This window comes from Phyllobates terribilis, unplaced genomic scaffold (assembly GCF_046119375.1).
Source record: "Phyllobates terribilis strain yellow unplaced genomic scaffold, ASM4611937v1 Scaffold_1__5_contigs__length_1240528914, whole genome shotgun sequence".
Taxonomy (NCBI): domain Eukaryota; kingdom Metazoa; phylum Chordata; class Amphibia; order Anura; family Dendrobatidae; genus Phyllobates; species Phyllobates terribilis.
The window spans coordinates 1,212,628,779-1,212,644,488 of record NW_027362761.1 but is presented as its reverse complement, the minus strand read 5'-3'; the positions used below and the strand labels follow the sequence as shown (position 1 = coordinate 1,212,644,488).

The following is a 15,710-nucleotide window of genomic DNA, read 5'->3' as shown; positions in this document are numbered from 1 at the left end:
CTGGCAGGCGGGTTTTTTTTTCTTTTTTATGTTATTTAATGTAACACTCAGCTCACCGCCTTCCCCACCGAGAGAATAATTGCTGTTTCTTTTGAATTCTGTTTTCGAAAGAGATTTTTTTTTCCTTCTGGTTGGAAATATTACTAGAAGAGGGGTGTTGTTCCAAGGCTGGCGGGGCTCGTCTCATTAACACATCAGGGCCCTGACTTACCAATAAGCCATGTGGACAGTGAGGTGTGTCCGTATGCACCGGGACAGACAGTAATGTAGGACTACTAGCCCCAGCTGACAACAGTCTAAAGGTCTACTTATTTTTGTTTTGGGCGTTGAGCACAAATGCTTTGACTTTTTAGAATTCCTGATGAATAGATGTAAAAAAATGTTGAGAAATTTGTTAACACCTCATCCATAAAAATCACCACCAAAAACATCCTGTTACATCAAGTTGTTAATAATCTGATTAGTTACCAATAATATGACTGCCTCTTGTCCACCCTAGAGCCCTAAATTGTATATGTGCCCAGTTATACCATCTGGGCTGGTTGACCTAAAGTCATGCTCAGTAATGACGTTGAGGCACTTTTCAACGTTCTTATCGACATGCTTTGCTCGATCAGTTGAACAGATGACCATCATCAGTATTCTAAGACTAGGGACATTAAAAAATAAAGCAGAAATGTAATACGGGATAAATATAGGCACATTTTAGCATTATATTTGTAGACATGATGACAGACCCAGACAACCCAGCCTAACCAAACTTAGAACACCATGGAACTCTATACCGATATGTATGGGGGTTGTAGGAGATAAGGGTCGGCCAAATGAGCTTTGAATCGACATCTCTCTATGACGTATGGTCACCTTTCGGCTATGACTTAACCCAAGGTGCCCATACACCTTAGATAAAGGTTCTCTAGCCAACACCCCTTTCCCTTGACTCCTCTGGTATGCCTGCAAGCAACAATATGTATGCATGGTTCAAACATGTGTTTTCAAAAGACTGAGCAGAATAAGATGCTGCCTGGCACCTCTGTTGGTGGCTTATCTACAATAGACACAAAAATATCTAGCATTGAAGATGTGATGCCTAGACCCAAGCTGAGATCATCTTGGAACTCTATATTGTTGTGTTTGGGAGCTGAGGGAGATCAATGTCAGCCAAGGAGCATTCAGTGGACAGCTGTCTGTGTATGGTCACCTTTAGGCTAGAACAAGACTTAAGATGCCAAGCACCATAGCTTTTGGCCATGTGACCTCTATTGATCTCTCCTGACTTTCTAAGTACAGAGGTATCGCCTGCATCTCCTCCGGTACTCCTCCATTCACATACACATACACAGTTTAAACATGTGTTCTCAAAAGCTAGTTCAGAGTAAAGTGCTACCAGAGAACTTTATCTTTGGCTTTTCTCCTATGGAAACAAAAGATTCAGACATTGTAGAAGTAATATTTGAAAGCAACTGAACCAAACCTAGGTCATCATGCATCTCTAGAGTGATGTGTATGGAGGGTTGGGGGAGATGTCAGCCAATTGAGCTTTGAATGGGCAACTTTTTATAGCTTATGGCTACCCTTTGGCTAGGATTACACTTAAGATGCCCATATACCTTAGATGGAGGTTGTTTGACCAACATCTGTCTCCCCTGACTCACAGGGTACTCCACAATATACATGCTTAATTCAGTCATGTGCTTTCAAATGGTAGTGTGGAGTCTGGTGCTGCCAGACACCTCTGTTGAGGGCGTATCTCTCATGTAAACAAAAGGGATCTAGCCTTGATTGTAATTCAGCAAGCCCAAAATTATGTCAGAGGGGAGAAGCATCGGCCATTTTGAATTTCAATGTCTGAATCTTTTGTGTCCTCAAAGGAGTCAGATACTTGCTCTCTTTATCCCATACAGAACACAAGACATGCTTGCATGTGTGTCAGAACAGATTCCTGTTGGGCTAGTGAGCACTCAAACAAGAGTATCGGATGTTAATGGCTCTTCTGAAGGCTAGGGCCACACCTAAGATGTACACATAGCTTGGATAGCAGTTGGCCGAATGTGCAGCTATCTCTCCAGATTCCCCATAAAGAAACATGAGTTTTCAGTAGGGAATAATGGTGTAAGTGTGTGCCAAACAGCATTATTCCTCTCCTGTGTGTTGACCAGACATTAATCTTAGAGGTGGGAGAATCAATTCGCAAGATCCCGGTCAGTCTTCTGTGACCACTGGATGGAAGCCCTGCGAATCGCCGCTTACCCGCCGGCTTCACTAACTCTTGTTTTGATTAGCCGGACCGGCTCAACGTTGAGTTCGCGTTACATCATAATGATGATGTCGTACTAGCCCAGTTAATCAAAAGAAGATCCGGGGTTGATGGCAGGACAATGGCGATTCGCAGGGCTCTCGTCCACTGGTCACTGTTTACTGACCTGCCTGCTGGACTCTCCCTTCCCATTAACGTCTACGGACTGTAGACTTTGTGCTGTAAGGCTTTTTATCTATGTAGAATCAAAACCATAACAAGCCAAGAGGTTTTGATTGTTCTCTGTTGAGCATAATTTTAAAAACTGCTTGGAAATCCCAATATTTAGTAATTAAAAAAAAAAGACAGATTTTCATGCATTGTTATAGACATCGATTCTTAGAATTTTGTTGCAGTGAGTGATAAAAAGGCCGAGGTGCAACCCTAGATGTCCTGCTATTCTGTGATATCCCATGTGCACACGGGTGCCGTCGGGTGATATAACTCACATCGGGGCCACATAATCAAACAATTAGTCAAAGCTTCTATATAAAAGTCTGTGCTTTCACAAAGGTGTGATTCCATCACCTACGGCAGAAGCGATCCTACACCACGCTGGTACCACATGTGTTGGCTCCTAGAAGACCTGCTTCTTCTAGCCATAAAGAATGATTGATACTTTCATAGTTTGGAAAATTAATAATAAGTTACGTAATTATGGTAAGTTCTTCAGAATTGGGGGGCGATCATCAACTTGACCCCGTTCTCTAGTTCTGTTCACAATGCAGCTTCTATTGAAGCTTTTCGTAAGGTAACTTAATTATATAGAAACTTTCTGTACACTTTAGCTCTAGCCATAAAAGATACGACTATTAACCTCTGTACTGTTGTGGAGACCATTAAGTTGGCATCTGAAGACTTGTTGGTGAGGCTATGCTTCCTGGCAGAAGGGTAATGCTCTCCTCCAAAAGGAAGGCAGATATCTCTCCAGTGCCACCTATTGGACGTATCTACCCTATAAATCAATATCCAGCCGTGTTACATGACTTAAGATATTTCACAAAGAAAAGTCTTCTCCAAAAGGAAAAAAAACAACAGAGAGTTCCTGTCTGTGGAGAGGTAATTTGCATATCTTTTTCCCCAGAGAGCATTGCGTGGCCTTTAAGTCTCCCTAGGACTGCTTGGCACTCTCCTCAGTTCTCCTTAGAGGTTTATCACATCCCTAATAACTAGTACCCTACTCTTCGACTGTCTGCAGATGGAGGCCTTTCCCTTTTGATCTGGCTGAATATCCTAGATCATGTCGCGAGTCTCATTAAAGAAATGGGAAATATCTTATAGGGTCGCTACTGGGAAATAAGTTATAGGGTCGCTACTTCCAACAGGTGGCACTAGAGAGTCCGTTTTCTTCCTCTTGGAGGAGAGTTGCTTTGCATACAGTTTTCCCAGGAGCATTGCCCAGCCTAGAAGTCTTCCAGTGTCAACTTGATCGTCTCCACAATGAGTAATAGTAACCTCTGGAAGCCATCAAAAAAAATACAGTAGATGATATGAAATACTGGTTCAAGGGCTAAAAAGTAATATCTCTCGTAGTCTAGGGTGACAGAGGGGTTAATAGTAATATTATTGGTTACAGGATAATATCTCATTTTGCTGTTGGAAATCCGGTGGGTTTGAGGTGGCCTAGGACTTGGATACCAACATATGAACATTGACTTATAGGATGGCTACTTGTAGTATGGGGCACTAGATAGACAACTACCTTCCTCTCGGAGGAGACCTTATTTGGTTGCTCGTTATTCTTGCAGTTTCATTACTGCGGTTCATTTTAGTTTCTAGAACGTCGGTGGCCTTCTCCGGACTTTGTTATGGGACAGCATGAGCTCTCGCTAGATCCCTGTCTGATCGTGTCGTATCCTTTTCAGATGATGTCAGTGTCACTCCGAGGGATGAAGTGCTCATTGATATTGGTGACAAAGAACCATTAATCCCCACTCAGGTAAGACTCAAAGTCTCATATTAATAATTGTATGAAATATTTCAATAGAAAATTACGTTTTATAAAACATTTTGTGGACTCGACCTCATGCGGTGTGTCCGTGCAATTAGTGTAATTCATTAAATATGGTAAAATAAAATTTCACTGCGCCATCTTTAGTTTCTTGTACCCATGTGGGATTGGAATGAGTTAGAGGTGGGGGCGTAGGAAAGATGTTTTTGTGTAACGCCAGATCTAAGATGTAGATATGGAAATTTTTCAGATTTCGAGAAGAATTGGTGCTTGGTAATACGTGATATCTACAGGATTCGTTCTCACTGACAACTCTTGTTGGTATTGCTGCCTAATGACATCTTTTGGGGCATAGAGAGTATCTGTGTTACAAAAAGATAATCTCAGGACTTACTGTAGACCAAAAAATGTTTTGAAAATAGTATAATATATTTGATATAGGTCATTTTGCTCCTGTACATGTTGGTGATGGAGTCAAAGGCAGCCTGTCAGCATATTCAGCAAACTCAAACCATGGGCAGTATGAATCAGACCCTGACTGCACGATTGCGCCAGCATTTCCAAGAAGATATAGTTAGATATAGTTAGAAAATCTGGGAGAAGTCAGACTAGTCTCATTTCTCCCTATAGTCTCCTGCCGGTTTCTCCCTGCAGCGCTCCAGGTGATTGACAAGTTTCTCCCATAGCGAGAGACTTGTCATTCACTTGCAGCGCCACTGAGAGAAGTCTGCCAGGGGTGGTGCAGGACTACTCTTGTCTATGGTCAATAGCCGGATCTTCTAACTATATTTTTTCTGAAATGAAGGAGAATTTTAGAGAACAATATTTATTTTATTTATTTATTTAATGGCCTTCAGCTTGATCTCGAGCCATGTCGACTTGATGGATGAGGAAGATCGATCTTGTACAAGCCTAGATAGGTCCACCAGGATCTTCTGCGCCATTATCTTGATAGTATCAAGCCAATCGAGTTGCTTGTCTTCATTTTCGCCATGTTGCTTCTATTCTTCTGACCATGATGTCCTTCTCCAGTGATTGCACTCTTCGTATGATGTGTCCAAAGTAGGCAAGTCGACGCCGTTCCCCTCACCGCCGCGGTCCCAGTCCGGCATCCTCCAGCTCCCCTCCTGCTGCCCGGGGTGCACGCACCACGTGCAGCTTCCCGGGTTCTGTGCTTAGGATGCACGCGCACTCCCTCCCTCTTAAAGGGGCCACGCGCGCCTTCCTAAAGAGTCCCCGGCCAATGGCCGAAGGACCACTCCTATTCAAAGCACCTACTCCAAAATGGAGGTGCCTGTGCAAGGTTGTTGTTTGTGTGCTAACATTCTCCTCAGCCCTCAGGTTCCAGTGCCTGCCAGTCTGTCTATACGCCGTGCCCGTCTGCCTGTTTATCAGCCGTGCCCACCTGCCTGTTTATCAGCCGTGCCCGCCAGCCTGTTTATCAGTCGTGCCTGCCAGCCTATCTATCAGCCGTGTCCGCCTGCCTCTCTATCAGCCGTGCCCGCCAGCCTGTCTACCTGCCGTCCCCTGCCGGCTTGCCTTCCTGCTTCACCTGTCAGTTTACCTGCCATGCCCGCCGGCTTGCCTACCCGGATCACCTGTCAGGCTACCTGCCATGCCCGCCTGCTTGCCTACCCGGATCACCTGTCAGGCTACCTGCCGTGCCCGCCTGCTTGCTTACCCGCATCACCTGTCTGTCTACCGTCCGTGCTCATCCATTGTACCTGTCAGCTTCAGCCATCTGACCCATGGGAGTCGCCTGCTCTCACACAAGGTCGGTCCCAGAGTGGCACCTGGTTCACCTTCCCGGTCCCTCCTTGGTTCACGGAGTCGACTAAGCCGCCATGTGGCCAGGGTTGGCACTTAGTTACGCCTCTCTGGTCCCTCCTTGCATCACAGCACAGAGATTCCACCATCCGGATCCGTAACAGTTTGCACAGGCCATGGAACCCGGTGGATCCCAGGCTCCTTCGCTCTCAGACCTGTACCAAGAGGTCTCTCGCCAGAGATCCCAACAGGATACTATCCTGGCTTATCTGCGGACAGTCAACTCCTGTCTGGATGCCTGTCCATCCCGACTGTGTCTGCCTCTAACCGAGCGGCTTCCGCTTTGGCGGCACCTCAACCCAGTGGCGCTGTGGCACCCGGCTTTGGACCCCGTCTTTCTGCGTCTCCACGTTTTGGTGGTGACCCTGTCCTATGTCGGGGCTTCATAAATCAGTGCACGCTGCAATTTGAACTCCTGGCATACCAGTTCACCTCCGACCTGGCAAAGGTGGCATTCATCAAGTCTCACCGGAGAGGCATTGGCGTGGCTTAACCCTCTGTGGGAGAGAGGGGATCCTCTGGTGTCCAATCTCCAGGCTTTCCTCGCTGCTTTCCTGAAGGTGTTCGATAAGCCTGGACGAAAATCTTCTATTGCCTCCTCACTTCTCCAACTCCACCAAGGGAGTCTCTCTGTGGGACAGTATGCCGTGCGTTTCCGAACCCTCGCATCTGAACTTGCCTGGAACAATGAGGCCCCGGTGTCCACCTTTTGGGAGGGACTTATGGCCTTTCTGGACGGATCAAGGATAAGCTAGCCGGTCGTGACATACCTCCCTCCCTGGACGACCTGGTGTCATTAGCTACCTGGATTGACATCCGTTTTCTGGAACGTGCTAAGGAGACGACCCGTGAGAGGAAACCTCTGCACCTCGCTCCAATCCTCCAAAGTCCAGTCTCGCAACCAGCACTCCCCCGGGTGTCTTCTCCAGAGCCTATGCAAATTGATCAAGATAAGATGGTCAAGTCTCGCCAGGAGACCTGCTGCGCCGAGGGTAGTTGCTTCTACTGAGGCAATATAGAGCATCAGATCCGCTCCTGCCCGGTGAGATCGGGAAACTCCAGTGTCTTGGACCGCTCGGAGAGGTCGTCTTAAGCAAGAGTTCATCCTCTCCGCCCTTGACTCTGTCCGTTTCTGTTACCACTGGTGAGACCCGCTTCTTCGATACTGCCCATCTGGATTCCGGAGGCGCTGGGAATCTCATTCAACAGGCCGTTGTGGAGCGTTTTCAGATTCCTACCATATGTCTGGTCGGATCTTTTAGCGCTTTCCTCTGTGGATGGAAAGCTTCTCCCTGAAACCATCTTGTTGGTCACTGAGCCGGTAACTCTTCAGGTGGGAATGCTGCACTCGGAGGAGATCTCCTTTTACGTACTGTCCGGTCTCTCTCATCCCCTCTTGCTTGGTCTACCTTGGTTACAGAGACATGAGTCCGTCTTGAATTGGAGCTCGGGTGAGGTGTTCCGTTGGGGTCAGGAATGCCATAAGGCCTGTCTGGTTCCGTTTCATCCTGCTCGACCTCCATCTACTCCGGCTAACCTACCTGGCCTGCCAGCACCCTACTGGTCCTATGCGGACGTCTTTGATAAAAAGGAGGCTGAGACACTACCACCTCATAGGCTGTATGATTGCCCCATTGACCTAATACCTGGTGCTCCACCTACTCACGGGCGAATCTACCCCTTGTCGGTAGACGAGACCCGTGCCATGTCTGAATACATTGAAGAAAATCTTGCTATGGGATTTATCCAGAAATCCACCTCTCCGGCTGGAGCTGGATTCTTCTTCGTCAAAAAGAAAGATGGCTCTCTTCATCCATGTATCGACTATAGGGTCCTAAACCAGATTACCGTCAAAAATAAGTACCCCCTGCCTCTCATTTCAGAGCTGTTTGACCGCCTAAAAGGCGCAAAGATCTTCACTAAGCTCGATCTTCGTGGGGCGTACAATCTGGTCCAGATTCGCCAGGGAGACGAGTGGAAGATGGCATTCAACACTCGGGATGGTCACTACAAATACCGCGTGATGCCCTTCGGTCTCTGTAATGCTCCAGCCGTCTTCCAGGAGTTAGTAAACGACATCTTCCGAGATCTCCTGTATTCCTGCGTGGTGGTGTACCTGGATGATATCTTGGTGTTCTCCCCTGATCTGCCCTCTCACTGGAGGGATGTTCGTCAGGTCCTGCTGAGGCTCCGGAAGAATCGCCTGTATGCTAAGTGCGAGAAATGCCTCTTTGAGCAGACCTCCCTACCATTTCTGGGGTATATCATCTCTGAGACCGGACTGCGGATGGATCCCAAGAAAGTGTCTGCTGCCTTAAAGTGGCCCCGACCTGAGGGGTTGAAGGCTATTCAGCGGTTTCTGGGATTCGCTAACTATTACCGCCTCTTCATTCCTCATTTCTCCTCCCGGACAGCTCCCATCTCTGCTCTCACCCTTAAGGAAGCAAATCCCAGGGAGTGGACTTCCGAGGTGGAGAATGCCTTTGTCTCTCTTAAACAAGCCTTCTCCTCCACTCCAGTGACCATCCAGATTGCAATAAACAGTTCTTTCTGGAGGTTGATGCCTCTTCCTCCGGGGCCGGAGCAGTGTTCACCCAGAAATCCTCGTCCGGGCGAATGGTGACCTGCGGTTTCTTCTCCAAACTCTTCTCTCCGTCCGAGCGCAATTACTCCATAGGAGATTGAGAACTGCTGGCCATCAAATTAGCGCTGGAGGAGTGGCCTTACTTGTTTGAGGGGGCCTGGCACTTGGTGGTCATCTACACTGACCATAAAAACCTTGCTTATTTGCAGACCGCCCAAAGACTAAACCCTCGTCAAGCCAGATGGTCTTTATTCTTTGCTCGATTCAGCTTCACTCTTCATTATTGCCTGGCAGACAAGAACATTGAAGCTGACGCTCTTTCACACTCATTTCTGTCTACCGACCAAGAGGAGGAGCCTCTACACATCATTGACCCCTCCAGAATAATGACTGTAAGACCTTTGTAATGGCTCAGGATTGGAAGAAGGTCTTACTCTGGGGACATTCGTCCAAACTGGCTGGCCATGCCGGCCAGAGGAAGACGCTTCTGCTCATTGCCCGGCATTATTGGTGGCCCACCCTGCCCAAGGATGTTGCGGATTTTTTCTTGTGCCCGTAACAAGATACCTAGGCACCTTCCAGCCGGTCGTCTTCTTCCTCTTCCTGTGCCGTCCGCTCCATGGCAACATATTGCAATGGATTTCATCACGGATCTTCCTGTATCGGACGGTTGTACTGTCATTTGGGTGGTCGTTGACCGCTTCTCCAAGATGGCTCACTTAATCCCTCTGCCTGATCTTCCGTCTGCACCTATGCTGGCTAAGGACTTCATCTGTCACATCTTCCGACTCCACGGCTTACCCCTCCACATTGTCTCGGACCGAGGAGCTCAGTTCACTTCTCACTTCGGGAGAGCCACGTGCAAGCTGCTGGATGTTTCTTTGGATTTTTCTTCTGCCTAACATCCTCAGACCAATGGTCAAGTGGAACGTATCAATCAGATCCTTACCAGTTTTCTTTGGCACTTTGTCAACGCCCACCATAGCGATTGGGTAGAGCTCCTGCCCTGGGCCGAGTTTTCCTATAACAACCATGTGAGTGAGTCTTCTGCTAAGTCTCCTTTTTTTGTGGTTTACGGTCGACACCTCCGGATTCCGTTTCCCGTCTCCTCTCCAGTGGACAATTCTGCCGCGGAGTCTCTCGTCAGTGAATTTTCTGCGATTTAGGAAGACACTAGATCTGCGCTCCTTCAGTCCTCTGAGCGGATGAAGAAGCATGCTGATAAGAGACGTCTGGATACGCCTCTATTCCGTTCGGGAGACAAGATCTGGCTTTCCTCCAAATTTGTCTGTCTCAAGATACCATCATACAAGTTGGGTCCGTGGTTCATAGGTCCTTTCGAGATTCTGAACCAAATAAATCCAGTGGCTTACAACCTGAAACTCCCGGCCTCCTTACGGATTCCCAACTCCTTTCACGTGTCTCTCCTCAAACCGGTTGTCCTTAATTCTTTCTCTGACGATCTAGGTACCACTCCAGCTCCAGTGTCCGCTGAGGACGTCTTTGAGGTAGAAAACATTTGGCCATCAAGAGGGTAAGCGGAAAGACTTTCTTTCTTTTGGATTTGAAGGGGTTTGGTTCTGAGGAGAGGTCTTGGGAGCCCAAGGAGAACATTCATGCCCGTTTTCTTCTAGAAAAATTTCTTACGGGCCTAAAGAAGAGGAGGCATATAGGGGGGGTACTGTAGCGTCGGCGTCTCTGCCTCCTGCCAGGCAGAGATGCCGTTCCCTTCACCGCCGAGGTCCCGGTCCTCCAGCTACCCTGCTGCTGCAACATCTCTATCTCCTATCGTAAATTTTCCACTTAATTAATTCATCCAGAACATGTGTTCCCACAATGTTGAAACAAGAGGACCCTCCTTCATTGCATCTCTAGCTCTCGAAGATGCAGGAGGTGATGCGGATGGAGTACCTTACAGCATCCGCTAGTTATATTCTGTACAACTTGGTTCCATTGGAAGGCATTTGTGGAGTCCTCTTGATTTCCAAGCTCTATTCTTGTGATCCTATAACATCACTGTGACGACACAGCATTTAATCTTAATTATCCAGACGTCTGTTTTCAGTAGACCAGGAGACATAGGTTATTGTCTGAACGTTGACTATTGATTTTATGTGTTTTTCTTCGGTTGGTCAAGGCACATGACTATTGTCATATGAGTCTGAATGTTGACTCTTATCTTCTTGTAGTTTGAATTGTTATTTGTAAATTGTTGAATGGCTGCTGTTTACCTCTTACATTAGCTCCTACAGGTTATTGTCTGCTGTCTTTGCAAGACAGGGACGTTGGGTCATTGAACAATCGACGTTTGCTAATATGTTGATTACACATTTTACCAACCTATGCAGTTTGTGGACTTGCAAAACAGAGGAGGACAAACTATGCAGATTGATTAAATACCCAAACAATGAGAGTTAATCTCATCCCACCTTCCCTCTAACGTGTGGATGATGACCTGAACCACAGATGTGGCTATAAAAAGGGATTTTCTATCCTTCTGCTAGAAGAGAGGGACTTTTACAAACCACACCTAGGAACACTCTACAGGACAGCAGCCAGAAAATCATGGCTCCATCAAGAGGGGCACAGATTTGACATACTGCACGATGCCCGCCTTAAGGACCACGGCCCTAGCTGGAAGAATACAGATCTGCTCCATTGACCATCACCGAACCCATTCAGTGGGATGAGCCCTGGTCCATGTGGTCTCGGGCCAGCGGATGAGTGCACCCACTGACTCCCCCTGTCTCCACAATCACCTTTAGCTATTCTGTTAAATTTCCCACGACGGCCACTCTTTCCCACCCTACTGCCCCTTCCCTCATTTTGTTTCCTCTCCTTGCTCATCTCGGTTCTGGATGTGCTTAATTTCCTCTTGGATTATATTGTTCAGAGGGATAGTTCTAATTTTTATAGAAAGAATATGGACACCTTTTTGCATCTCATTGAAAAAAATTAAACATTTGGCTTTTTCTGGCCCTTTGTGTCACGCAAGGTGTGGGAAAGACTTAGTGCAACACAAAAGGAAGATGGAAAGGAAACCCAGACGCCGCACACGTTCCTCGCCCTGTTTTTCCCTGACGTTTGGCCAAGGCTAGGGGAGGGAGGAGATAAGCACTAGTCAATCCCCACTGAACACTAAAGACAACAAGGGAGGACAAACAGGGGGAAATTGCTTAGCTTTAGCGACTCCAGACAAATGCGCACACGTCCTCAGCACCAGAGAGGAAGAAAACTGCTCTTGCTAAAGCCTTCACAAGGAGTAATGAATATCGCCGGCACCTCCCTCTGGAACACAGCAGGTATTTACACACCCAGGCCAGGGTGTTAATTAGCCAGAGGAAGGTAGCCGCTGGATCCTTGAAACAGCCTCTAAGAAGGTGTCTACAATGCCAAATGTAGAGATCTCCTGCAACCCACTGCAGGGTGACTGTCTGTCACCCATGACACTTCGTTTCCCTAGACATTGCTTGCTGGCTGAATTTTTCATATTCAACTGGACAAACGATGGAATATCAGAGCTGAATAAAGAGCTGAATAAAGAATTTGTTTAATTTACTTTTCTGTGGTGGAGATATTAGCAATGAAAATCTTTGACAGCTAAAAAGTTCATTTTTGCTAAGTCTAAGTCGGAGTGATCAGAGAGTTTTCACTGGGGGTGTGTACTTCTTCTCCCTGTAAGCAATTCACCAATTATCAGCAGGCAGCAACACACAGCAGAAAACAAACACCCCCCCACAATAGCTCAGAACAGGCTATTCCAGTGTAAGTACATGCCCCCCAGTGAAAACTATCTGATGAAGCCCACTTGGACTTAACAAACATTAACTCATTAGCTGCCAAATATTTTGATTGTTAATATCTCCGCAATGGAGATGGTGAGAGAAAGACAAAGACCTGCCACCACTTACTGTAAAAAACAAACAAACACTTGTCCCCACTGCTTGTAAACTGTCTTGGTGTGTCTGCTGATTACACTTGACAACAGGCAGACAGAAGTCAATGTTACTGGTAGGCCCTTGGCAGCCAATCCAACACTGAGTACCCCCACGATTTCTGGTGTACAGAGCCAGAACGGCTCAGCTCCATGCACTGTGTAGTGGTCATTCTTGGGTATTGCAGCTCAGCTTCTATTGAAGTCAATGTGGTCTGAGTTGTGTTGCCCCATATGCTGTGGACTTCCGGCTACTACGAGAGCTGCTAACAGCTGATTAGTGGGGGTGCTGGGTGTCAGACCCACAAAATCTGATATTGATTAATGATCCCAAATTTGGATGATCAATATCATAGCCCTGTTCTGGCAGGAGTCCACTGTATTGCTGGGCAGCGTGAAGAACCACAGCCTGCCGAAAACATTTAGAGAAATGAATAATTAGAAAGTAATAACCAGAGATTCGCTCATTTCAACTCTTAATCCATGGTAGACACAGACAAATATTATCCCAGCTGCCCTGGATGCATTTTTCTTCTGCCGTGATCCCTCTCAGACCTGACTATACTAGACGTTCTCCGGCTACAAACCCTTCTGTGCCACCTGAAGCCATAAAGTTTATCCTGTGGGTGAAGTTCTTAATTGGTGTTATTTTGCCTATTAAGCCTGTAGAAGAACTTCACTAGGGACCTCACAATGAGTCCTTCATCACTTCAGTCCATTACGTTCCTATAGATCTCTGAAAATTCCACTTGTAGGCCACCACTTACCAGCGGTTACTTCTTTCCGGGTTCTTGGTTTTTGTGGTCGCTGTTTAATGTAATTTCCCAAACAGATGCCAACGCCGTCCAGGCTGCAGCGAGGAAAGTGCCAGGAAATTTTTTAATGTTTAGTAAAGGTCGCCTGCCCTCACTGCAACCTCTCTCCTCATTCATGGTCCTCGGAGACAGGCGGCTGCAGGTCCTCTAAATATAGAGCCATTAAAAATGGAATTAATAAAGTTGTGCAGAAGTATTTAATGCCTGTGTGAATTATTCTGTTTTACAACACTGTGATTACACTTACAAGAGGGTTACAGCCCGGTGGAGGTCTTCTTTATATGTAGTGGTAAATATGGAGACGCCAGGACACATTGGAGAAGATTTACCGATACCAGTGACTATACAAATACAAATACGAATGGTGCAGCGGCCTCTTCCCCGGGGCATCCTACGGTGTCTTTCACAATCTAAGATTTGAAATACTTTGTTAAAAGTAAAAAATGTCAGAGAATTTTTATACACGAGTCACCGACTGGAACAGAAACCAACTATGGTTGGTTGTATGCAAAAGATCTAATTTTTCCTATCACTTGAAGTCCAATAGATCATATTATGAGTGCAGTACAATGGAGGAAAGGTAGAGCATTAAGCAAAAATTCAACATTAGGTTAAGGGCACACCAAATTATTTTTAGCTTTTTTTTTAAGCGTGTCAAGCCGCCCAAATGGTTGGAAGACTCTCCCTATTCTCTTTCTATGCATTTATATTATAAAACCACTTTCTTGCTCAAATGTTTTGTCTTTTGAGTATTTTTATCCCTCCTCAGGTTTTGAAAAAACGAAAGTTCAAAAATAAAAGTTCATGTTTCTTCTTTGAAGTGGATCCGGATGGAGTCTGCACCAAACTAGGCACTGTCCAATCAAAGTGCGGCAAAAAATGCTTCAGGGAAAAAAAAACTCTTCCAAAACAGATTGAACAAGCCACACCTCACGATTCCAGATCCACATTCCATGAAAAGTGGCTGTCAATCTAAAACTTTGGGGAATAATTATAAACTGAAGAAATTGCCCACCAGAGACTATTTTCTCTGGGTTCACAGAGGCTTTTTTATTACACGGCGGTCGAGAATTAAACAAAGACGGGAGAGGTGCTCCAAAAGGTGTAAGAGGAGAAAGGGTGACCTCCCTGTTACGTGGCTTCCAGTTTCTCTCATTGGAAGAAAGTATGTTTTTACTGAGCCCTTCCCAAATACTTTAATTTTGGAAAATTCTTCCAAAAACACAAGTAGTTTTAAGATTTTTGGTAAAAGCACATTTGGAAATAGCAGTCGAGCGAAGGTTCTTGTGCCTTGTGTACACAGTTAGTCACAGCACCTTCTGTTTTCGTAAGTCAAATGGAATATTCTTAGATGATACCACAAAGACCCAAGTCCGAAAAGATGTTAGGGGTAGCCGCAGCCGTTCTGTAAAGGTTCTCTTTGTTTAGGCAACTGGTTTTACAAGGTCTGTGGCTATCAAGTAACTTTGGCTTGTCCTGGCATTCTAGAATTGAGCCAGAAATACTTAATGAAACAAAAAGAAAGAGTTAAGAATCTCTACGCTGAGCTTAGAAAACAATTTGAAGAAATTAGGACTGATCTAATTTTCTTTTAGGACATTCATCATTGAGGTGTCTTCTTGTCACCAGAGTTGGACACATTAGGTGACCGACCTGAGAGGGAAAGAAAAGAGCAGTGAAAATGTAATGTAGAGTTGAAGCACCCACATTAAATCTTGTCTTGGACACAATGGCAAGAAATTCTTTTATTTCTCCATGTCACATCTCCAACATGTAAGGGTTAGTGGCCCCCCGTGAAAAAAAACAAACAATGAATTATCAATAATGTTCCATTATTCCGAAAACATGATACAAATGACTTTCACTCAGACTATATATATCATTATCACTCCTTTAGCATTCTGAAATAGCATGATATTACTAAATACCACTTTTTACCTGGACCTCAATAAAACAGGTGATATCATCCTATCTGACAGGTCCCGTTCATGAACATTCACAGGTCTTCCCAAATTTTAGCAATCCATGTCAGGTTCGTAGACAATCAGTTAGAGGAGTTATTCCACCTGGTCAACTCCTTGTCCAAAATATTCTTTTCCCAAGTACCAGCTGTTTACCATAGAGCCATCGGCAAACTCTATTCTAGATGGTAGCTATCTCAGCAGAACTGAAATATTACAAATCAACCATGAAGCATCATAGAAAAACTTGATAAAGAACCTCACGCCACTAGGACCATTAGGAGTTTAGGATCTAAAAAGTTTGATTGCTTAATCTGCACTTCTTCCATTGTTAATGCACGT

The 15,710-nt window shown here is 45.7% G+C and overlaps 1 protein-coding gene across 8 annotated transcripts in view; it reads left to right on the top strand.

Moving 5' to 3' along the window:
- Window positions 1-15,710, top strand: part of DYSF (dysferlin) — a 680,318-nt gene that overhangs the window by 579,418 nt on the left and 85,190 nt on the right. For all 8 annotated transcript variants that reach the window (XM_073649582.1, XM_073649538.1, XM_073649547.1 and 5 more), the window contains one exon: window positions 4,162-4,235. In XM_073649582.1, the coding sequence (XP_073505683.1) occupies window positions 4,162-4,235 (74 nt within the window). The remainder of the gene's footprint in view (window positions 1-4,161; window positions 4,236-15,710) is intronic.